At 43.5% G+C, this 24,803-nt stretch overlaps 1 protein-coding gene across 2 annotated transcripts in view; it reads left to right on the top strand.

Annotated features, from left to right (window-relative positions):
- Positions 1-24,803, top strand: part of ETV6 (ETS variant 6) — a 249,449-nt gene that overhangs the window by 58,969 nt on the left and 165,677 nt on the right. Inside the window, exon 2 of one of the 2 annotated variants that reach the window (XM_029599789.1) lies at positions 13,215-13,347. In XM_029599789.1, the coding sequence (XP_029455649.1) occupies positions 13,215-13,347 (133 nt within the window). The remainder of the gene's footprint in view (positions 1-13,214; positions 13,348-24,803) is intronic. The other variant, XM_029599790.1, reaches the window with a different exon arrangement.

Raw genomic sequence — 24,803 nt, forward strand, 5'->3', positions numbered from 1 at the left:
GGAATGTTGGCAATTGCCCTGTTCCAGATGTCCCACCCCCACCTCATCCCACCCCACCCCAGCAACCTGTCCCAGAGCAAACCTGAAGCAGTAGTCCAATTTGTTCTGTTACCACCAAAATATTATGGTGTAGATTCAAACTTTAGAAAACAAGCAAGGAAGAGTGGGCTATTTGCACAGGCTCGCGCAATACACAGACACACAAACAGTGATATATGTCAGATGTGGGGGTTTGTGTATGGGTAATAGTAGGTGTATGTGTTTAGGGTAGGGTTTGTCGGGGTGTATGCAGGGCATGTGGCTGTGTATTTATGTGGGGGTTTGTTGTGAGAGGGGTGTGCTATCCTTCACCAGCTGCTTCAGTTTTATCACTTGTCTGTCTCTCTCTTCCTTTCTTGCTCTGGACCAAGCTGCTGCTGGGGGGGGGGGTAGAGAAAGTTGCTAAAATTTCACACCCTCTAACTGCTTCCTGTAATAAAGCAATGAGGATTTTTGGGAGGGTTTGTTCTCTGAAAATACTGACCAGATTTTTCTGATTTTCAAACTCCTAGATATTTCCATTTTCTTCCCGGGTACCAAATTTGGTGTCACTCCAACCCTTTTTTGGAGCATTATTTTGCCTACAGATGAATGGACAGACAGACCCAGATCCCGTTTACAATAGTTCTTCCCAATAGTTCATGTATTGGAAAGCAGAAAAAGATTAAGTGAGATGAAAGACAGAAAGAAGGAAATAGAAATTCTGAATGTATGAAGAAATGTTACATTGATGAAAACAGAGATAAGTAAAACAATGTAAAAGGAGGAAGACTTGCAGGGTACTAAATTAATGAACTGTAATTCTAAAGAGATTTGAGAAACTATTTTGTATGATTTTAAGATGATTGCATAGAGTTTTGTGCTTTAGGGGAGTTCTGTAGCCTTATGACAATGCGATTTGGATGCTTTTGCAACAGACCATATGTACCTGGAGTTGGCTGTGGCCATTAAATCTACACACCAGCCAGATAGCCTTATGGCTAACGAAAACTGGCCAACCTTGGTCCAAGCTATCCATGGATAAGACATTACCTGATATGTCACCATCTTCCCTACTGCAGCCATTCTCTCTCTCTGTTCCTGCGGCGTGTGGATCTGGTACGTAAGCAGACTGGTCTGCCCAGCAATAATTGTGCAGATGCTATATACAGCCGCCCATATTAATGACTAGTTTTGAACCCTGCAACCACTGTTGGGTTTAATTTTCATCGTGCTAGCAAAACTAGCAGAGGGAAGTCCCGGCTGGCAAGGTTTCAGCTTGAAGGGAGGTGATTTGTTTTTAAACTCTCAAGGGGCCATGTTAAACTTCCAAAATGGAGAGGAGGAAAAATAATGGAGTAAAGTTAAATTGCTGCCCTTTTTTTTTTTTTTTTTTTTTAATACGTGTTTGGAAGCATTGTGACTGCTAGAAACACACCTTTTTCTAAGTGCTTTACCCTTCACATAAACTATGTGGCACAGGCTGATGTGTTGCTTTTGCGTTTGAGCATTAGATTTCTTCCTTGTTTGGCCTAGTAGTAGATCTGCATGAATATTGCCTATGGCCTGGCACAACACTGACTGAACAGCGGGAAAATCGAATCACTCACACATCTTAACCATCTCTTGACCAGGAGTACAGAGCGAACTATGAGTCAGACGCAGTGCCTGGGTCCCCTCAAGGACAGCACCCTTGTTGCAAAACAGCCACCTCGACCTCTTGAAACATCATGACTGAAATCACAAAACTTTCCCTCATTAGTGGTTCAGCAGGTTGAGTGGTATGAAAATAATTTAATGACTGTGGTAGGGTTCATTGCTAAGATACGTGTTATTAACTCTTTGTGTCCTCTTTTATTAGCTGATCTTAATTTGATGCACAGCATGGAGTTGATAAGTGCCTCCAAAAGATAGTTACTTCATGGGCTACAATCATTGGGAAAGATAGGCCCTAACAAGTGGTTTGGACTGCGTATGTATAGTTATATATTAAAAATAATGACGCATGTTTAGACTGTGCAGCAGCAAAGCTGGTGGTGGCCTCTTCCCTTTGACGCTTTGTAGCATAGCGTGTCACTGAAGTTACTCCCTGAACCAGGTCTACCCCAACAGGCTCAGCCTTTCCTGGGCTTGTAGTCCTGCTTTTCTTAGAGAGGTTAAGAGCCACAAGTTCCTAGATGGAATAGGGTAAAATCAAGACTGGCTCGGCCATCTCAGGAGATCATTGCTAAGATTTCATATAGAGGGGGACTATTGGTGTCTACATTCAGTTTTTCTCAGATAAAAAAGCAGGATGCAAAATTGCCAGTTTGCCAAGGGTGCCCGGAAATTTCACACAGATGAGTTGGCAATAGTGGTGCATGGTGAGTGGCACTGTTGCTTTCGCCTACAGTAGCAGGTTGGTGCCACCTGTAAGAACTCCTCTGTAGAAACCTGCAAGGGTTAATTGCAGTTATATCTGGAAAATAAGTGAAATGCAGATTTGGCTCATTCACCTATGCCGAGTCACATCTGTTACTATGCCACTGATGCAGTAAGTAGAAAGAAGCAGAGAGATCCAAATTGTTGGCACCAATTTGTAGGAAAGGAGCACTGGCACCTACATTGCAATTTCCGACACTGATCAACATTTCTTCTCCTTCTAGCTCCCATTCTCTCACTTCTACTACCCTGATCTCGGGTTGAGCAAATCTAGGAAGTGAAAAACATTTTGTTTTTGGGTTGTTTTTGGGTTGGTTTTTTTTTCTTATTTGGCGAGTGCAGTTGGACTTGAAATTTCATTTCCTGAGGAAAAATCAAAATTGTGATACTGGAAATGGCCTTCCCAGAGCTTCCACATCAATATACAGTAGTGATTTGTGTTTTGTGGAGGCCATATTTCACTTCTTGCTATGGGTGCCATCCTACCGAGCATACCAGAGGGCATCGCTAATGTTTTTATACAATAATAGGCTATACAGGTGCCACCATTCCACTGGGAGCACTGCCCTATTCAGGGTTGCGCTATCCCAGATGTGCAAGAACTGGGTCAAACACTTTACATATGTTCTCAAATTCCGAAAAGCCTGTTCAGCACAGGAATTGAAAGTACCAGGACAGTATTTCAAAGTTATCCATGTGCCTGTTGTGCTGGCATGTTATTTTATTTTCGTGTTTATGTACCTCACCCCCTTCAAATATGCTTCCTCTGTTCTGCTTTAACTGAAGTGTTTGGCATTTTTAGCACCTAAGACTCCATCTAATGCATCTTGAGTTTCCAGCATAATTAGCAGGCCTCCAGCAACATTTTTTAATAGTCTAGTGTGGGTCATAAGCCCTTGGGGAGGGTAATATTAGTGTTCACTGTCTAAGCACTTCAGAAACTTTTCATCCTAAAAATATTTATCCCTAAATTAGTTTATCTGGCCCTTCTTGACTCTCCCTGGTCTCCCAAAAGGTCAAAGACCCTACTAGGCCTAGGATAGATTCATTTTAAAAAAAAAAAAAAAAAAAAAAAAAAAGGAAGGAAACATTCAGAAATGGTCATAATAAGTTTCCGATGTTACTGTAGTAATACAACTTAATGTCCTGGTATGGTAATATAGAATGTTCTAGATTGGAATACCTTGGATGCTTTGGGGGTGGGTTACAATATGAATCAGTTTGGGAAGATGCTGTTGTGGTTCTCTGGGTAGCTGCAGAAGTCTGAGAGAGAACAATATTTGATAGAAAAAAAAAAGCCTAGGAATAATCCTGGAGCACTTTTAGACCCTTGTGAAAACTCCTCTGGCCGTTCCAGGGGTTCCATTATGGAACGGTAAGGATGTTGTGTCCAGAATCCTGTGTGGATAGGGCAGAGCCATGAGCTTGGGCACGCACGGCCCAGCGCTGCGCAGGCTCCTCTCGCATTGCATGGATTGTAAGTGATGGAGCCTAGCAGCAGGAGGATTTCTGCCCTTTCCTTGTTGACACAGGACTGGACAAACCAGTTCTGTGGGTTTTGCTACTTCCCTTTTGCTCAGAGCTCCAGGCGATGCCAAACTGACAGGAAGCATATCAGGGGAAACTTTCAAAATGCTTGTTTTGTAGTCAAGAAGTTGGGAGGATATTAGTGAAAGATTGGTATCCTTTTTAAATTTGCTTTCCAAGAAGAAGAGCTCATCTGCGTCAGAAGTACGTCTCCGAGTTGGCTTTCTTTCTGTTTCAGAGGATATTTAGCTTCTTGTAAAAGTAGCATTCTGGTTCAGGCGTATCAGTAAAATTAAATAAGAAATTAATCTGAGAGGGAGCCACAGAGAGTATGTGAGACAGAAACATCGAAATGACATAAAAACATAGAAATAACGGCAGAAAAGGACCAAATGGTCCATCCAGTCTGCTCAGCAAGCTTATGGTGGCATCTGCCATGCCATACAGATCACCCCCATGCTTATCAGTTTCCCAGACAGTTAAAGTCAGGGCGTTGCTCTTTAAGTCCAATTCCCCGTTACCTCTTTCCGTTGAAGCAGAGAACAGTGTTAGATTTGCATCAAAAATATCAGGCATATTGGTTAAGTAACCAATGGATGCAGAGAGAAAGGCAAGAAAAATGGAGGTAGCCAGGGAAGAGAGAAGGAAATTAAAGTGATGGAGCTGCCACATGGAAGGGATGGCTGATAAGAGCCACCTCATGTGGTTTAGGTAGTCAGAGGGAAGGGTGAAGGGCAGGGCATTGGAGTGATGGCAATGCCTCAAGTAGAAGGTTAGGGAATTGGAGTGTCAGAGGTGCTTTCTGTAGCCAGGACTGCAAGATATATCGTGCAGATTAGTAAGTATTCTGTGCTAAAGATGGTAGGACAGACCACATAAAGTCAAGAACTATTGAAAGGATTAAATGTAAGCTAAATCTTCTGTGGTCCAGAGACTATAAAATATAGCCTATTACCATGCAAAACATTCAAAGAGAGCATGCTCCCTGGGTGGTGGACTGAATTAATGCTTTTATGGACTTCTAACTCAGCTAGCCTGATTCGAAATGAAGTTTTGTCTTAATCTGGCTCTGGCTGAGTACTTTCTCGTGTCATAAGATATCTAGGGAATTAACTTGAGCAATTTTTATTCAAAAGAGGCTCAGAATTGGGAAGGCAGAGGGAGTTGCAGCTGAAGAGTAAGGTGTATGGACGGAATTCACTGCAATAACAGGTAGGACTAGTGGTCAGGACTGGGAGCAGCCAGCCTGATGACTCCATGTGGGAGACCCTGGCTCTCTTCCTAGATCCGGTTCCTGTTCCCTGGGCTGTCAGGTACCGGGAGCACTGAGACTAGTGGCTTCGCATAACCACTTTTTAAGAAATAGGGCAAGAAAGAAACCACACTGGAGACAGAATTATTTCAAAATATGCTTTACCTAAACATAGTCCATTTAAAGCCATTTTCTTTAAGCATATCCCTTGTACTCTCTCTTTCTGTACTTGGCTTGAAAGGGCATCACAGATGAAGCGCACACAGGAGGGTCTGAACAGTTCATCCAGAGTGAGGTCATTTACAGATGATCCAGCTGGCGAGAACCATTTGGGTAGTGATTTGTGACATCTCATGCAGGGCAATTACCACAGGCTGCCGGAAAAATGTTTTTAAAAAATACAGTGTGGAGTTGATGTGGTGTGAGTAAATACCCTTCTGTAAATGCAGTCCGCGTCTTTTTTTTTAATGTTAGAAGTACTTTCTTGCATAGCCCAAATAAACCCACGCACTGCGGCATATGCCTGACTCCTAATTCTAGACAAAAGAACATAGGACCAATGGGATCCATATAGATAATAGTGATATGTATTATAGTTTTCTTCATATGATAGAAACACTAAAGGCATATTTCAGAAGTAAGAGAACGCTTTTATTCCCTCTTTCAACTCATTTAGTCCATCATTGCAGCAATAGTCCTTGGACTGGGCCCATGCACCACAGCTCTTTCCAGAACCCTGCAGTCATGGGCCTCTGTGCTGCCATTGCACGATAACTGGGACTACCCTCCCGCCACCTTCTTCCTCCTCGGGGGGGGGGGGGGGGGTGGTCTCAACGCTGCCTCTGCATCATCCCCAGCTTCTGCCCAGCTGGGGCGCATAGCTCAGGCCTAGGAATTGCTGCCTGGTGCTACTCGTGGCAGCAGAGAGCACTGCCACAGAGCCATCGGGCCAGGCCGCCTAGATGTACAGTGTTTGGAGTAGCTGAGAAGGTCTTTCAAAAACATTAAACGCTAGGATCTTCTCCGGAGTGTCAGAAAAATATAAGGATTTAGCTGTCAGCTAAACTGCTAGCATAACTACATTGAAGTCCCTTTTATTATCTGTTTTTGTAATGAAAGTTGGCTTGAGGTTACTCGCAGTTTTTTTTTTTGTTATCTGATGATGTAACGGGAGGCATCTCTTCCATCCTGTTGCACTGCAGAACTGGTCCTTTAGTTGAACTTGTTCAGGATATATACTGCTAAACCAGCTTAATGTTGCTGCATCTACACAGAACAGATCTTGACTGCCTACTAAGCAGGTGTCTGGACAGGTTCTCAAGAACCATTTTAAAATCCCTTAAACTGGGATAAGCTTGTTAACATGATTTAAAAGCTTCAGGACAGATGATGCTTTGTTGACAGATTGGCCCACTTTAAAAAAAAAATAAAATAAATATATATATATATATATATATTTCCACAAGGTAAGAGGGTGGGGTAGGGGGCAATCTGATTGCTTTCGAATTCAGATTTATTCATGCGGTAATGTTGCATGGTTTACCAAGTGTTCTGAAGTGCTGCATATGATTCCTGAGAACCAGTCAATTTTTTTTTTTAAATTAGAAATCCAAAACTTTATTTTTTTGATCTGAATATCTGTGCCCATGCCACCCATCTGAACTGTTTTCTTATTTCTTTAGTGCAAATGTGGCTTATTTTCCCCATACAGGTGGGATAAATGCCGTGCAATTCCTTGTACATCATAGGTCCGTCTACCTCTGTATGTCCTTGAGTACATTGTATATCTTTGCATATGTTTGGGTGTGTGTGTGTTCATGTCATGCGTATTCATGGAATAACACAACAGTTTGGGTTTATTTCCACCTAACAGGTGCTATTCATCTTGGGCTGGTTACGTTTTGTAAGTTACTTGTAGGGTCCATCCACATAAATCTGCCTCCAAAACCTTCCCTGGAGTCCCCTTCCACCAGAGATGCTGCCGAGTCTGACTGGCTTGAAGGCAGCAGGTTCTTCTCCCCCAGAATGGTTGGGCCCGAGTCAGCTCCAGGGCCAGCCAGCTCCAACAGCCCTTTCCCTACTCAAGGGGGGGCTTCTCGCTGAGTCTGTCTGGGGAGTCCTGGTCGGGGCCTCCATCATATGCCAGGCAAAAGGAGCCAGCAATGCTAAGGACCTTCTTAGACCCACAGGCCATACACCCATCTTTATTATTTTTTTAAATGGCACGCTGCACCGGAGAGCCTCTGGGGATGAGTCCCTGTGAAATACAAAGAAATGGGGTGTGCTGCACTCTGTGCTGCTCTCAGCAACAGTGGTACTCACCTCCTCTGGAGAAGCTCCTCCAGATGATCACTCGTGGTAGCGTTGACTGCCTGGGCTCCCCTCTCCTAATTGCTTTCCTTTTTTTTTTTAAATGTCTTTATTCCTCCCACACAAACTCAAGAGGAACAGAAGCAGAAAGGGGAGGCTGAAGGGAACAAGAGAGATAGAGGAACCTCAATATACCCGTGTTTGTTTGTTTTTTTATAGGGCCATGTCCTCTAGGATCCCCTACTCCTTAAAGAGAGGGGTCACCACTGAGGGAAGCAGGTGTTTGCTCCTAGATTGTCTATCAGGATCTTTCCTGGGAGGCAGCTCCACTGGGAAAAGCAGCCCCAAGACTGTTCCCAGGAGATGAGAAAGCTACAAGACTGCATCCTAGCTGTGGGAGAGTTTGGAAAGTCCATATACACTTGTCTGCAGCTGCAGGAGACAGAGACTACTGGAAAGGGCCTACGACCACTTCCCCTTTATGGCTGAGAATGAGGTCATGAAGGGGGTATGCCCTCTGTCTCTGGTAGCTGAGAAGTGAGAAAATCACAAGTGTAAGGACTGATCTAACAGGACTCAAGGAAAGAAAATTATCAGGTAAGAACACTACTCCTGCAAGGATCTCATAGCAGCTTACAAATCACATGTTATAAATACAACAAATATCATTACAACATTATCTTTTAAATATAGAAATGTATGCATCATACCAGTACAGTACCAATAAAATCACACAATTATTTGCCCATTCCTGCTACCTTACATAAGTCAAATAGTGACCTTCCCTTCCAATCCCGAATATGCCATATTCCACTAACCTGTTAGAACCATTGCCCTGATATACAAGGCATGCTGAAAAAGCCAAGCCTTTCTGCCTTATGGTAATGCAAATAATCAGTTTGTAATCTGGTTTTCTTCAGAAGTTCATTCCATAAACTCAGTCTCATGATCAAGAAAGCTTTCAACCTTGCTTTTTGCAAACAGTTTTCTCAGCTAGTTAGAACTATGAGGTGTTCATCCAATGAAGACCATAAATGCCAGCCTGGGACATGAGCATTTAATCTGTCCGTAAGTACTCTGGACCCATTCCGTTCTTCACGTTATAGATCATCCATCAGTATTTTAAACTTACACTGAAATTCAACTGGGATCCTGTGCAGCTGAATGAACAAAGGGTAGACATGTTCCCTGGCATTTGGTCCGCTCAGGATTATGGCTGCGGGTGTTCTTCATGGTCACTGTGGATCGGCCTACATACATTGAAGTGCAGTAATCAAACTTGGAGATTTGTCAGCGCTTCGTCAGATTGTTAGGTGTCAAGTAAGATCTCAGCTGGCAAATCATTTGTAAAAAGCCCAAAACAGATTTCACTTTGGCTGCCATTTGAGATCCAAAAGTCAGCCCAGGATCCAGCAGATCCCTAAGTTCTTTACAGATGTCCACAAATACATTTCCATCCCATCCAGTATAATCTTGAAACTAGGATGACGTTCCCAATTCTCAACCCATTCTGCTCTGTCTTATTGGCGTTAAGTTTGAGCCTTTTGTTCCTGAGCCATTGAGCTTTGTCACACAGGCCATTATTAATTCTCTCCAGCTTGCTCAAATTTCCATTTTGTCTTGGGAGTTAAAATTGAATGTCATCCACGAAGCAATGGTGTTGCAGCTTTGTGCAACAGAGATGCCATACAGATATTAATTAAACAGGGCGACAAGACTGAACCCTATGGCATGCCGCACACCAGATCCTATAGCATTGAGCAATATTCCCACATTGCCACTTGCTGGGTTCATTCATGAAAGAATGATGCCAACACAATACTTTGCCCCCACCCCCCAATACCTGTCATCCTCAATCAACACTTTACCCGTTTAACGTAATCTGTTGTGCAACTATTTTTTCTTCCAAAATTGGTTCTTAACATTTTTCAGCCTTGTGTACTTGACTGTCTCCAATAGCAACACATTCCACAATTCCCCTACTGTTTGCATCCGAAATCTCTGCTGTTGAAGGTGGTAAAATCCATTTCCCCTGAGCCTGAGAGAATAGCCATATGTTGCCTATGTTGCTTCTGAAGTAAAAAGGAAAAACAAAAACCCCTGTGAGATTTCTTGTAAGATGCACTAACTCTATCTTTAGTATTAAGTCTGCCTGTGGGGAGAATTTCCTGTTAAACGGCATAGGTTCCTGCCTAAGGGTGCCTTTGGTCTGGAAGTCACGGTGCACCTTTAAGGATTGGAGTTCAGTGGAGGAGAAGGTCCCCTGGAGAATGGAGGAGGTGCCCTACCCATTGATCATGTTGTATTCTCGGAGGGTCCCATGCTTCTCAATCCCTTGGTTTTCAAGTGGGAGCCATCTGCTGCCATCCCCACAGCTTTGGGGGGGGGGGGGGGAGGACTACCTACCCCACATCCTATACCCAGGAGGTACATGAGAGATAAATCCAGCCTTGATCTCCCCTCAATTACCCTAAGGCACTAAACTTTCTTACTGACCTTGCATGGAAATAAAAGTGAACAAACAAAGGTGATGCATTTTTTTACTGGACTCATTTCTTGGCTATTTACACACATCTTGACTAACTTTCGGGAGTTAACCCTCCATTCCTTAGGTTCACATAGGAAATAAGCAGGTCAGAGTAAAAGATGCCATTGCCAGAAAATTCAAGTGAATCATAGAATACATTCCAGTGGTAGCATGCAGGGGAAGGGGAGAGGATTTGAAGTTTTAGAGTGATAAGAAGGTAGGACCTGAAAGCTAGTCAAGAAATGTGTAAAGTTAGTCCAATAAAAGGTATCATAGAAATAAAGAACATGACGGCACATAAAGACCTTAAACCGCCCATCCAGTCTTCACATCCACATCTCCTGCTCAGCTTTATAAGAACATAAGTTGCTATACTGGGTCAGACCTAGGGTCCATCAAGCCCAGTATCCTGTTTTGAACAGTGGCCAATCCAGGTTACAAGTACCTGGCAAGTACCCAAACATTAAATACATCCCATGCTACTAAAGCCGGTAATAGCAGTGGTTATTCCCTAAGTCAACTTGATTAATAGGAGTTTATGGACTTCTCCTCCAAGAATTTATCCAAACCTTTTTTAAACCCAGCTACATTAACTGCACTAACCACATCCTCTGGCAACAAATTTCAGAGCATAATAGTGCATTGAGTGAAAAAGAATTTTCTCCGATTTTGTTTTAAATGGGCTATTGGCTAACTTCATGGAGTGCCCCCTAGTCCTTCTGTTATCTGAAAGAGTAAATAACCGATTCACATTTACCTGTTTTAGTCCTCTCATGGTTTTATAGACTTCTATCATATCCCCTTTCAGCCGTCTCTTCTCCAAGCTGAACAGCCCTAACTTCTTTAGTCTTTCCTTATAGGGGAGCTGTTCCATCCCCTTTATCATTTTGATTGACCTTCTCTGTACCTTCTCGAGGACAGCTATATCTTTGTTTGAGATGCGACGACCAGAATTGCACACAGTACTCAAGGTATGGTCTCACCATAGAGTGATACAGAGTCATTATGACATTCTCCATTTTATTAACCATTCCCTTCCTAATAATTCCTAACATTCTATTTGCTTTTTTGACTGCTGCAGCACACTGAGCCAACGATTTCAATGTGTTATCCACTATGACACCCAGATCTTTTTCCTGGGTGATAGCTCTTAATATGGAACCCAACATCGTGTAACTACAAGCATGGGTTATGTTTTCCTATATGCATCACCTTGCACTTATCCACATTAAATTTCATCTGCCAGTTGGAAGCCCAATCTTCAAGTCTTACAAGGTCCTCCTGCAATTTATCACAATCTGCATGTGATTTAACTACTCTGAATAAGTTTGTGTCCTCCTCAGATTTGATCACCTCACTCATAGTACCCCTTTCCAGATCATTTATATATATATATATATATATATATATATATATATATATATATATATATATATATATATATATTGAAAAGCACCGGTCCAAGTACAGATCCCTGAGGCACTCCACTGTTTACCCTTTTCCACTGTGAAAACTGACCATTTAATCCTACTCTCTGTTTCCTGTCTTTTAACCAGTTTGTAATCCAGGAAAGGACATCGCCTCCTATCCTGTGACTTTTTAGGTTTCTTAGAAGCCTCTCATGAGGGACCCTCCTCTCCCTCAGAGATCCCTTGTGCTTGTCCCATATTTTCTTGAATTCACATACTGCTTTTGTCTCCACCACGCTACTGTGAGGCCATTGCATGCACCACTACTCTCTCTGTAAAGAAATATTTCTTTAAATTACTCCTTGGTCTGCCCTCTTGTATCCTCATCCCTTGACCCTTCGTTCCAGATCCTTCTTTGTGTTGAAAGAGACCCATCTCCTGTACATTTATTCCTTAGAAGTATTTAAATGTCTATCATATCGTCTTTATCCTTCCTTTCCTCAAGGGTACACATGTTTAGGTCTTTATGTCTGTTCCTATATGCTTTCCACAAAAACTACTCACTTTTTTAGTAGCCACCCTCTGGACTGACTCCATCCATTTTACATCCTTTTGAAGGGGCGGTCTCTAGAATTGTACACACAGTACTCCTAAATGAAGTCTCACCTGCGATTTATACAGAGGCAATATCACTTCCTTTTTCCTATCATCTTATATCATTTGCTTGTTCGTTATCCTTTATTTCTGTGCATTCTGGTGAACTAACACAGCAACCACACTACTTTACTGGCCTTGTGTAATTGGCATAGAATTCACCTACAAGTAAGGCTAAGGAAATTTAAACAGATAATTTAGTAAATTGTCTCTGCAGGTTTGACTGTAAAGTATTTTATATTTATCCACTACTACGATATGCTAAGACTTAACTTGAATTTTGCTAATGGTCTCGCACCCTGAAGTGCCCTTTCACCTGCTCTGCTGCAGGCTATCTGCATCGAATTCTGCTTTCTGACCACAGGAGACACTCCCCGGTAGTTGTAAAGAACCACATTGTTACAGAAGTGAATGGAGAATGTTTTCCTTGGGTTTTCTCACCCATTTTGAGAACATATCACCTCTCCCTCTTCTCTCCCTCCCCCCCCCCCCAATCATCTGCAATGTACTTGTGTATGTGGTAGCGTTGTCCCCAGCTCAGCTGCACTGAACGGATGAAGGGAGCCTAGCCTTCATACCGAGGTCTATAAAGTTAGTCCAATAAAATGTGTTGCCTACAGTTTATTTGTTCACTTGCATTTCTATGTAGATTGCACTGAAAAAGGTAATTTTGCAGTCTACAATGTTTTTCAGCTGCATTTGGTGAAACAAAACCCCAAACACACACACACACACACAAAACAAATCAACCCCCAGAAGCAATGAAATGCAATTTTGTTTGTTTATTTTTTAAATTCATTTTTAGCTCACCTTTCCAGATGATGGTCAAGGTGGCTTACAGTGTTATTAGTAATTCAGGAACAATAAGTCCCTACCCCATAGAGCTTACAGTCTACATGGGTACCAGAGACAGTGGGAGATAAAGTGACTTGTCCAAAATCTTAAGGCGTGTGGGTGGGAGGATGTGAGATTTGGTTTCCCTGGTTCTTGGCCTATACTTCCCCTATAAGTGAAAGCAGAGTGTGAATCTGACCTGGTGGGCGATGTCTCCTGTGTTCACTCACCCTTTCCTTTCTCTCTTTCTCTCTCCTTACAGCAGGAGCGGATTTCCTATACACCTCCAGAGAGCCCAGTGCTAAATTACTCTTCCTCCTCCTCCCCGCTTCATGTTCCAGCCCCCGGAGTCATCAGGATGGAGGAGGAGCGGATCCGCCTGCCAGCACACCTGCGTGAGTAGAACCTGAGGCTGCCACGGGCGAAACTTATTTTAGGGGGAAGGGGGAGGGGCAGCTTTTTGTGTAGGACAGGTACTGATGTACATTTTCTGTGGTGGCTTTGTCTGCTCCCCCCGTCCCCCTCCCCCTGAATCAGATCTTCTATGGAGACTGTATGTGGATTTATAGCCCCTGTTAATCTCGCCCAGCAGCTTTAGTTGTATTTCAAACAAATATTTGCCAGAACAAACCAGTCTTTCTTTTTTGCATGTGTTCCTCAAATGGAGTTTATGCTGAAGGCTTTTTTGGCAAGCCAAGGTGAAGCGGTTGGTTCTCTGTAATTGTGTGATGTGGGAAGGATTGTAGTGATTACGGAGTGTTTTGTGTGTGTGGAGAACCAGTTTTGAACCTGTTTCTAAACTTAGTGGTGAAGGAAATTACAGTTGGGTCTGTTCTGTATTTGTGATTTCTGCCTGTTCAGTATCTCAAACACAGGCCCCGATGTAATTGCGCTGGACTGTGCACAAATGTTTAGCACCTGATTGTGTGCACATTTTTGTGCATGCGACTTTATTCCCAATTTAACAAGGAGTGTTGCGCACAAAAATGTGCGTTTGCGTCGGTGTGCCTCCATGCAAATCCCATGTTAATGAAGGCATGAGCTGTTACTCCCCCGTGCAGGACAAGTGTTTGAAAGTGGCAAGGATGAGGAGGAAACTGAGGAAAGGCTGGTGGAGAGAGAAAGGGTTAGGATTGTGGGGGGAAAGAGGACTGGTGCTGGGGTTGTGTGGGAGAGAGCGCTAGGTGGGGGGATGTTGGGTGCTGGGGGAGAATGGTGCTGGTTGCTGGGGGAGAGAATGTAAATATTGTGGCAGTTCATTTATATTACTGCTTGCGCTGTGTAAACACCATTAAACAATTATTTTTTGTACCCTCGAAGGATCTCCTAATTAGATGTAAAATAAACACCTAAATTTACAGGTATTTTTTAAACACCTAAAAATAATCATTTCCTCACCTCAGCATTCCTAGTCACAGAACTCACACCCCCTACAGCATGGTCCCCCCTACTGCCCCACGCTCACATCCCTTGATAACTGAAGAATGCGGCAACCCCTCACATCTCCCCATTTTCCTATTAACGAGATGGAAGGGACGGTTTTCAGACTCTCTGTTTTAGGGCTAAGCCCATGGCTATTTTCATTTTTTTTTTGTGGACTTCACATCAAGTGTGAAAGCGAGAGCATGTCCGCGCTACCGTGACCACCTGTTTTTTTTATGTGAGTAGATATTGTAATGAAGCTAATATGCATAGACTTGAAAGTACAATGTTATGTGAGTTCTTTTCTGTTCTCGCCCCAACCTACTTCCCCTCCTCCTCTCGGAATGCCTCCCCTGCGTGGGGCTAAAATTATTTGTCTTGTGGAACCCTGCGCGTACTTTTAGCTGGATTGTGGGAGGCAGTTTCAAACCGCCAATTTCCGTGTGGAAATGACTTTGAAAGATGTCCTCCTGGAAGCTTGTTTTTATAACAGTCTGCCTACCCCGCAGGCTTTAGTCTCAGCTTTTTTCAAAAGCAGACAAGTCTGCTTTGAAAATTCATGGGTTGTCCCAGTGCGCGTGTACACATATGTGCAGAAGGGTGCACCTGTCCCCGAGCAGGTGTAAGTTTCTGCATGTATATTTCTGTGCATAGTTTTGAAAATCAGAAGTGTGCATAAATGCTTCCTCTCTTAACAGGCAGGCATGAATCAGACATAATGCATGGGTGACGTCATCCGACGGAGAGTCAGCTATAGATCAATCACCTGGAGCAAAAGCCATCTGCTATGCTCTAAGGGCTTTCTCTCTCCTTTCAGAAAAGAGATTCTTGATCCAGATGGACATCCAAATGACTATGTTTTACATAAATGAGCAGAGAGGTAGAAGCTCTTATACTTTCTGCCAGGAAGCTCTCCGAATCTGGTCATGGGCAGAACATCACAATGCACATCTCCAAGTGACCAATCTTCCAGGAATCTAAACTATGTTGATGGCCAGCCTCAGCAGAGTGTTACAACTGCACAAGTGGCCCTTGGATCAAAGGATCGTGGATGACATGTCATTGGAAAAGGCTAGTGATTGACTTGTTTGCCTCAGAAGACAAAATAAAGGTTGAAGGTTAAAGGTTGATGGTGGTCCATGCATCTGAGCAGTTACAGAGCAGCTCCTGATGTTTATGTGCCAAACTGGAGTATTAGTCTCCTCTATGCATGTCCACCAATTCCTCTAATTGCCAGGACTGTTCAGAAGGTCCTTTGTAACAAGGTGAGGATAATCTTCATCATATGAGCCTGCAATGGCAAGTATGGTATCCATATCTCATCTATCTGTCAATTCAATCTCCAGTTCCATTGGGAATGTCTTCAGTTCTCATACACAGGAGGAAATAGGGCTCTGTCATCCTAACCTACAATCACTGGTCCTCATGGCATGGATGTTGAATGCACAGTAGTCTCTTCCTCACTCCTTCCCAAAGAGGTGGAGGATGTACTGATTTCCACAATGAAACCTTCAGCCAGGAAGTCCTACGGTTTCAAATGGAAGAGGTTCTCAATTTGGTGTAGGATATGCCAATTAGATCCTTCCTCCTGCAGCCCAAGGGACTTGCTTCAGTGTCTATTCTTCCTTTCTTCTTCAGGCTATAGCACCTCGTCAATCACAGTTCGTCTCAACACCATTGTGGCATATCACTAGCAGATGGAAGGGGCTCTTGATCTCTCTCCACCTGTTGGTATCAAAGATCATGAAAGAACTGTAGCATTCCAAACCGATGATGAGTACCCCTCTGGAAAGGAGTACGATGAGTGAGGTGATCAAATTTGTGGGCGAAATAAAATTATGCAGAGTAGTTAAATCTCAGGTGGATTGTGATGAATTGCAGGAGGACCTTGTCAGACTAGATTGGGCTTCCAAATGGCAGATGAAATTTAACATGGCCAAGTGCAAAGTGATGCATATAGGGAAAAATAACCCTTGCTGTAGTTACACAATATTAGGTTCTATCTTAGGAGTTACCACCCAGGAAAGAGATCTAGGCGTCATAGTGGATAATACATTGAAATCATCAGCCCAGTGTGTTGTGGCAATCAAAAAAGCAAACAGAATGTTAAGGGAATGGAAAATAAAATGGAGAATGTCATAATGCCTCTGTATCACTCCATGGTGAGACCGCTCCTTGAATACTGTGTGCTATTTTGGTCAACGCATCTCAAAAAGGATATAGCTGCACTGGAGAAAGTACAGAGAAGGGTGACCAAAATGATATGGGGCATGGAACGGCTGCTCTATGAGGAAAGGCTAAAGATGTTAGGGCTGTTCAGTTTGGAGAAGAGATGACTGAGGGGGAATATGATACAAGTCTACAAATCATGAAAAGACTTGAACAAGTTAATGTAAATAGGTTATTTACTCTCACAGATAATAGAAGGACCAGGGGGCACTATGAAGTTAGCAAGTAGCTCATTTAAAACAAATCAAAGAAAATTCTTTTTCACTCAGCGCATAGTTAAACTCTGGAATTCATTGCCAGAGGATGTGGTTACAGCAGTTAGTGTTACTGAGTTTAAAAAAGGTTTGGATAAGTTCCTAAAGGTTAAATCCATAACTACTATTATGGTAATTAATAAGCAATAGTAGCTTGTGATCTATCTAATGTTTGGGTATTTACCAGGTAACATGTACCTGTGCTTTGACCACTGTTGGAAACAGGATACTGGGCTTGATGGACCCTTGGTGTGACCCAGTATGGCATTTTCTTTTGTTCTTAAACCTCCAGTGCCTTGGATCCTCATTATATTCCTAGCTCAACTCATGAAATGTTACATTTAGCTGGTTTTGGGTAGGCTGACTCACCCTAGTGCCTCCTGCATCCTCCCAAAGTGCCAGGAATGCCACCATGATTCAGCATCCGACGCGGCTCCAACACCCCCTGCACGCCACCATCATCCTGCTCCTCCCCGGGATCTCCATTGACATGTGCGCGCACCGCGCATCTGTACTTAAAGGGCCAGTGGCGGGAAAAGCCCTGCGGTGCCTAGTGATGACATCAGCAGGGCCTCACTGTTTGTGTGGCCCGGACTGCCTAACACCGGCTCAGTAACAGGTCTCCTGTCTTGTGCACAGCGTGTTTCTCCTGCTTTGCTGAGTTCCTGTGTTCTCTCGTCCAGCCTTGTCTTGCCTTGTCCAGCCTTTCCTTGCCCAGCTTGTTTCCTTCAGCCCTGCCTTGTCCAGCTTGTCTCATCCAGCCTTGTCTTGTCCAGCCTGTCTCATCCAGTCTAATCCTGTTAGTCTCATCCGGTGTCTCTCTGTCGATCCTTGACCTCCCTTGGCCTGTTCTCCTGGTACTGACTTTGGCCTTGAACTTGACCACAATTTCCTGCCGCCTGGACCTGATCATAGCTTTGGACCTGACCATGTGTGCCTGCCACTAGGACCTGACTCTTGCCTTGTATCTGACTATGCTTGCTTGTCATCCTCCTTGAATTCTGGCCTGCCCCTGCCATCTCCAGTCTGCTGCCTGTCCTGACCCTGGTGTGTCCTCTGCTCTTGTTCTCTCTCCGTCGCCCTTGGGACCTACCTAAGCCCTGCTGGCTGCCAGATCCCAAAGGCTCAACCTGCGGGGGGAGGTGGCTAGTATAGGTGAAGCTTCAGTCTATCCTGTTTTAGGGTGATTTCACCCACTGTTGGTGAAGGCCTCGTACGAGACTGCATCAACTACACCAGAGCATCAGGGGCTCACTTCCATGCCATTCATCACATGAAACCTCTTTTTGAACCTCTCAAGTCAGCGGACTTGAAGTTTCTCAACTGGAAAGTGTTGTTTCTCGTGGCCATCAGCATAAAGAGTAAGTGAACTACGACCTCTGGTTTCATATTTACCATAGCTTCAGTTTCTTCATACTATGGTGGTACTACAAACTCACCCCAAGTTCCTTCTGAAAAATGGTAACTGCTTTTCATAGTAAGCAAGCTATTCTACTACCTGCATTCTTTCCAGGTCCACATGAGCACAAAGAAGAATGGTATCTTCAATCCTTGGACTATAAGAGAACCCTGGCGTATTACCTACCTCACCATCGAGCTTCTCGACCATTCTTGCTCTTGATCCCAACAGAATGGGAAGGACAGTTGCAAAACAAACTCTACCCAGTTGGCTAGTGGACTATACAGTGCCCTGTTGTGCGCTAGCCGTCTTATAGATTACTGACTGTCAAAGCTCATCAAGTGATAGCCATTACTACTTCAGTGGCTACTTCCTTTGAAGACATTCGCACATTTGCTACTTGGTTGTCTGTTCACACCTTCATGTTGCACCACTGTCTGGGCAGCATGTGCCGAGGAAACAGTAACTTTAGGCAAGCAGTTCTGCTAGCCTGCTCATCCAGGAACCAGACTGTATTTAAATGAATTGCTCCACTCTGCAACCCTCAGCTTGGGACCCCCCCACGCAATTATGGCTAATTCATGCCTGTTTGTCAATGGAGAAAGCAAGGTTGCTTACGATTAAACCGGGTTCTTTATAGACAGCAGAATGAATCAGCCATACTTAATACCTGCCTGCCTCACTGGAGAATCGACTACCTCATTAAAGCTTAAACTCTGGAAGAGACTGAGGGGCTCCTGAGGCAGTGCACACGGGAACTCCTGCCCATGCTCAGTAAAGTGTTTGCTGAGCTGGGTCTGTGCTGGCACAATCGGATATGCGCTACGGCTAATTCATATTTCAGTCTACAGAGAGCCCTATCAACAGATAAGCAAACTTGCTTTCCCCGCTTCAGCTCCGCCCCCAGGAATGCCTTGTCCTAGTGTGGGTAAAGAAAATACACTCGAAATAGGGTTTCATGTGTACTTTTACACGCACAATCCCTAATTAATTAAAAAAATCATCAAGCACTTTAAGTACATTTAAGACAGCACAACAATGTGCAAATGTCAGGGAAGTCACCATGAGTCAAATATTCTTCTTCCTGTTTGACTTTCTGTTTCTTATTAATGATTAATAGTTTGGATTTTCCCTACTTTAGTGGTGCAATTCTCCTGCATAAGAATCTGTTTGTAGGCTCTCAGCAGCCACCACACAAAGTTGTTCTTCCTCATCTTTCACTATAAGGCAGTTAAACATTTTTAGACTGTTAAGTTGTGTCATTTATTAACAGTTTTACCTTTTTTTTTTTTTAATTTTGGCATGGCAATTTCCTCTTGCTCCTTTGGGCTCCCAGCTGAATCAGAACCGGCCTCTGTTGGACTACGGTGCCATAAGCCTTCGCTCACAACTACCAAGTATTTCTCCTTGTTTTGTACCCCCCCTCCCCCATCTAATCCAGCCTGGTACCTCTTAGCCAGGGGCCACGGACCATGTTTGTGTGGCATAATCCAGAAAAACAAAGGCTTTATAACGACTTAGATTTTGTGGCTGCTTCCTGGCACTGACTGCTTCCTGTAGCTTGCCCTCCGATCTGCTGGAGGACTGCCATAGAGGATGTCTTATTGCTCAGTTCTCGGCATGTCTGCCTAGCGGAGGGAAGGCAGTCTGTCGTGTCATCTCATGTTTGCTTGGGACAGCATCCTTACCCTGCAAACCTACGTCACAAGAAAACGGTATACGAGAAAGTAGGGGTGTGCAGAGCAAAAACTTTCATTTCATTTAATTTGAAAAATGTTTCCTTTTTTTTTTTTTTTTTAGTTTCATTTTCTTTTTTTGTTGTTGTTTTGTTTTCGGAAAATGGAGTACACTATTTGCAAGTAATGTATGCTATTTTCGATAGCTTAAAAGACTGAAAAAAAAAAATAAAGGAAAAAACTCAAGTCGGACCCCAGGGGTCCCCGGAGACCCCCCCCCCCCCCTATCCACCTCCCACCTCCACCACCCCAGGAGGTGAGCGGTTCCCCCAGAAAGATAAAATTTATGGGGGAAAAAAACATTCACATGTCCTGCCTCTCGCCAGGCTCCTCCTATCCCATTGTCCACCCTTCAACCTTCCTCAACTTACCATATCCACCCTGTTGTCTAAGGGGGGCCCAAAGCAGCATCTTCGCTCCTGGACAAGACAACTTCCATTTTCCAAAATGATGCCAGCCGGACCTTTGCCCCTATCATGTGACAGACTATCCAAGGGAGCCCTTGTTCCATGATAGGGGCAAAGAACTGGCTGGCGCCATTTTGGAGAATGACGGCTGCCAGGTCCAGGAGTGGAGGGGTCACTCTGCGCCCCAACTAGACCACCAGGGTGGAATTGGTAAGTCAGGGAAGGGATCAGGAGGGTGGGTGATAGGGCTAGCAGCTGAAGGGGGCCTATTTTTTTTAACAAAGGGGCAGGTAGGATATAGATAAACTTATTTTTTTCCCATAAATATTATCTTTCTGGGGGAGCTTCAGCTGCCTCAATGAGCGGCGAGAGGGTGGGACAAGGATCTCCAGATCCCTAGGTTACGATGTCTGTCGGGGGGGAACTAGTATCCACTGTTTGCAAAGAGTGCGCACAAAAAGCAATAGAAAATAAAACACAAAATGTTGTTTTTTTTTTCCTATCATTTAGTTTAAAAAAAAAAAGACATGAAATGACATACGTCTTTCAAATGAAATCACATAGTAATGGCAGCAGAAAAGGACCAAATGGCCCATCCAGTCTGGCCAGCAAGCTTCTTAAGGTTGTATCTGCTGAAAGTGGTAATATTGGAAAGAACTATCCACTTTGTGCTGAGTGACAGTATTGTTAGTTCAGTACATAGTCTTTGAATCTCGCAAATGGTTTCATGCTGTTATGTGTGTGTGTGTGTGTTGACAGTGGTGCAGACGGAGTGCTTGGTGCATTTTGTTGGAATCTTCCCCTGGGAGAGTTACAGGTTCCCTGGATTCCATTTCATCTGTGTTTGATTCACAGTCCTTCGCCTACACTGTGGGGATGATGCATCTTTTCACTGTCCTTTGCAGAGTGTTCCCTTTTGTAGAAAGTGGTATGAGGCGGATGAATCTATGATTCCGGTGGTTTGTTTGTACGATTGAGAATTAATCTGTTCTACCCATGTCACCTGTTGCCGGGGGGGTCTATCTGTTTTGAGGAAAAAGTTGGACTTGCACAGGATCCCCAGGTTATAACTTGCAAGGTCTCTGGATTGCCTGTCGCACTATTTTGCTTCCTTACGCTTCTGATCTGTGTCTCTTTCCATCACTAGTGCTTTTAATAGCTGAGTGGGTATTGGCCCTAAGGTACATGCATGCCTGGATATCAGACACTGGACTAGACTGCATGTCATGGCCTCGGTAGGAATATTTCACTAATCCAGGATCTGCCACATGTTTTCTTTGTTGTTTGCAACTTTCTTTAAGAGAGTGTTTGCAATTTTGACAGCTGATTCAGCTTTGCCATTGGATTGACTTGGCTCTAATTTTGCTATTCCAAGAAAATCACAATACCAAGAAAATCACAATGTTTGATGCACCACTGTATATTTGGCAGTCTGTCTTTTGTGCTTGCCTGTCATTTCCTTTTGCACTGGAAGATGAATGAGAACGTTTTACAAATCATTTTGAATTCTGCCCCTGTATTGCACTGGTGTCTTATCTGGACAGGATCTTACTGTCAGGATTGCTGATTAGGTCCATATTGTCCTTCTCAACTATGTGATGTGTCATTTTCCTTTGCTGTTGTTTTTTTTTCTGTAAACTCTGGCATTGTGATTTTTCTTATCGCAGTTTCTACACGTTGTGCCATAGGCTGAGCACTTGCCAGCTTCATGTTGTGCCCACAGTAGCTACAGCTTACAGTGCAGGGTGTGCCACTGTTTTCTGCATTTCTCTCACTGCGGTTGTGTTTGCTCTCATGATGCATCTTTTCAGCATTTCAATTGGAGTAATTCAGTGCTTGTTCACTTTTGGGGATCCTGAGCATTCTCATCTGAACTTCCTCGTCTTTGACGCTTATGACTAGCTGCTTACGGATCAGGTCCTCTTTTTTTTTTAAAATTGCATACTCATACGAATCAGCCGGTTTTTTTTGCAGCTTGGCAGTATATTGGTCTATAGTTTCTGCAGATGCTTGAGCACATTTGTGGAAGCTTTCATATATCACATTTCTGATGGGCTGAAACTGCTTTTGGAGTGCATCCAAAATTTTGCAGGAATCTTCCCTCTCTGTTGGTGGCATGTGAAGGTGCTGCTGCAACACGTGGTAGTCTTAGCCCATTACAGCTATCAGTTGCTTTCATATCTTTTTAATTCAGCCCTGTTGCAATTTTATAATTCTCCCACTGTGCTCTGAAAAATATCCAGTTGCTGTAGACATCAGCTACCAGTTTATAGCTTCCATTTTTCTAGATCCTGCATCCCAGGTGGCATGCTCAGGCAGCACATGCTCCCTCATTGGCCAGGAGGGATGAAGGGAAACTTCTTAACAAGATTTTACTCTCAGCGACACCAACTGCCCTCCCTTGCTCCTGAGGGTTGGGTGCATGGACCTTCGCAGTGCACCCAATCCCCTTTCTACCTCACTGGGGAGGAGACTTGAACTTGAATCCTTCTGCCCCAAAAGGGTTGGGAACTAAACCACCACGCTGGCCATCAATTTGCCATTTTTCAAAAACACTTTTAAAACTGAAAATAAAGGAACAATAGTAACTCAAACCGAGGGGCGGATGCAATAAAATGCGCCCTGCCTAGCGCACAGGTTTATGCACAGTTGGTCGTACGTTTTGGACGCACTAGACTAGCACCCGATGCAAACGCGAGATTAGCTTAACTGTTTAGGAAAGCACTTAAAACTATTCTTTTTAGTAAAGCCTTTGGAAATGAGCATTGCTTTGATGGCACTATGTATTTGCAGTGCTTTAATGTTGTATATGTTGTTATGTTAAAATATATGATTTAATGTTTTATTGTCTCTAATCCACTCAGCATGATTTTATTAACTGAACGGAATATACATATTTTTCAAGAAACAATTTTCAATAATTAGAGTGTCCAAAACGCGTGCCCAAACAAATGCATAGCCAATAGCGTTCATCACTTTTAAATTCCATGTAAATAAGGCCATTAGCTATTTCCCTCCCCCCCCCCCCGATGCAGAAAATCGCTGGGCAACCAACACATACTTGTTAACGCAGCAACCTTAACCCTAGCCTTGGAGTTGGCATTAAATCAATCTGCAAGTTAAGGGCTCAGGAGAAATTTAAAAAATACTACCCTCTGTGTTCCTTCTAATAGTATTGTTGTGCTACTTAAGTCTACTGCTTGCGGTGTTTAAGAATAAAGGTATAATGTAATGGCTTGATGGAAATAAAGAATTCTGGGCGCACAATAGTCACGCTCCAGGCCAATTTTGCCCCTTGCTATTGTGCTTGTACATTGTGGGGCAGATTTTAAAACCTGCGCGTGCAGGCGCAGATTTGTTTGTGCAACCCAACTCAGGCCACGCCCCACCCCGCCCCGCCCCCTTTTTGCAAGCCCCGGGACATACACACATCCCAAGGCTTGTGTGTGCCACTGAGCCTATGCAGGCTTAGCGCACGCAACCCTTTGAAAACCTACCTGTGTGTGTATATTTATTTTTATTTATACCAACATTTGATCTGAGATATCACATCGGTTTAAATTCAGGTACTGTAGGTATTTCTCTATCCCCAGAGAGTTTACAATCTAAGTTTTGTAACTGAGGCAATGGAGGGTAAAGTGACTTGCCCAAGGTCACAAGGAGCGACAGTGGGACTCAAACCCTGGTTTCCTGGTTCGTAGCCCACTGCTCTAACCACTAGGCTACTCTTCCTCCCTATATTGGGAGAAATCGACCTGAAGTGTGATAAAACGGACGGTCATATTGTGGGTGCCCGATGCATTTGAGCGCTAGGGACGCACAATTCTTCCCTAGCGTGTCCTTTTTAACACAGCAGCTCATTTAAATATTGCATCGAGTGTCCACGAGACTTGGCTGTGCGTGCATTAGGAAAACGTCCGTTGTATCCCACTTCAGGTTGATTTCGCCCAATGTACACTTCTCAGTATACACAGACAATAGCAAAGGGTGAAATAGGCCTGGAGCATACCTATTGTGTGTGTATATTGTGCGTCCAGAATTTTTTTTTTGTCATCAAGCCATTACATTACACCTTTATTCTTAAATGCTGCAAGCAGTAGATTTAAGCAGCGCAACAATACTATTAGGAGGAACACAGAGGATAATATATTTTTTTAATTTTTAATTTATTGAATTTCTTATAATATTTAAGATACATTTCACAGAAAAAAGCAAAAACAAAACACAGGAAACATCAAATCAAACATCTTTTCCATATGTCTGTGAATATCATCTTAGCAATAGCAATCAAGGGGAAAATTGAGAGCATGGAGAAGAACATAACATCAAGAAGCAGTCTTCAATTAAAGTAAATCAATAATTGTTAATTATGTCAACACTCACCATTTTACTTCACTACCAGCA

Source organism: Rhinatrema bivittatum, chromosome 4 (genome assembly GCF_901001135.1).
Source record: "Rhinatrema bivittatum chromosome 4, aRhiBiv1.1, whole genome shotgun sequence".
Lineage (NCBI taxonomy): Eukaryota > Metazoa > Chordata > Amphibia > Gymnophiona > Rhinatrematidae > Rhinatrema > Rhinatrema bivittatum.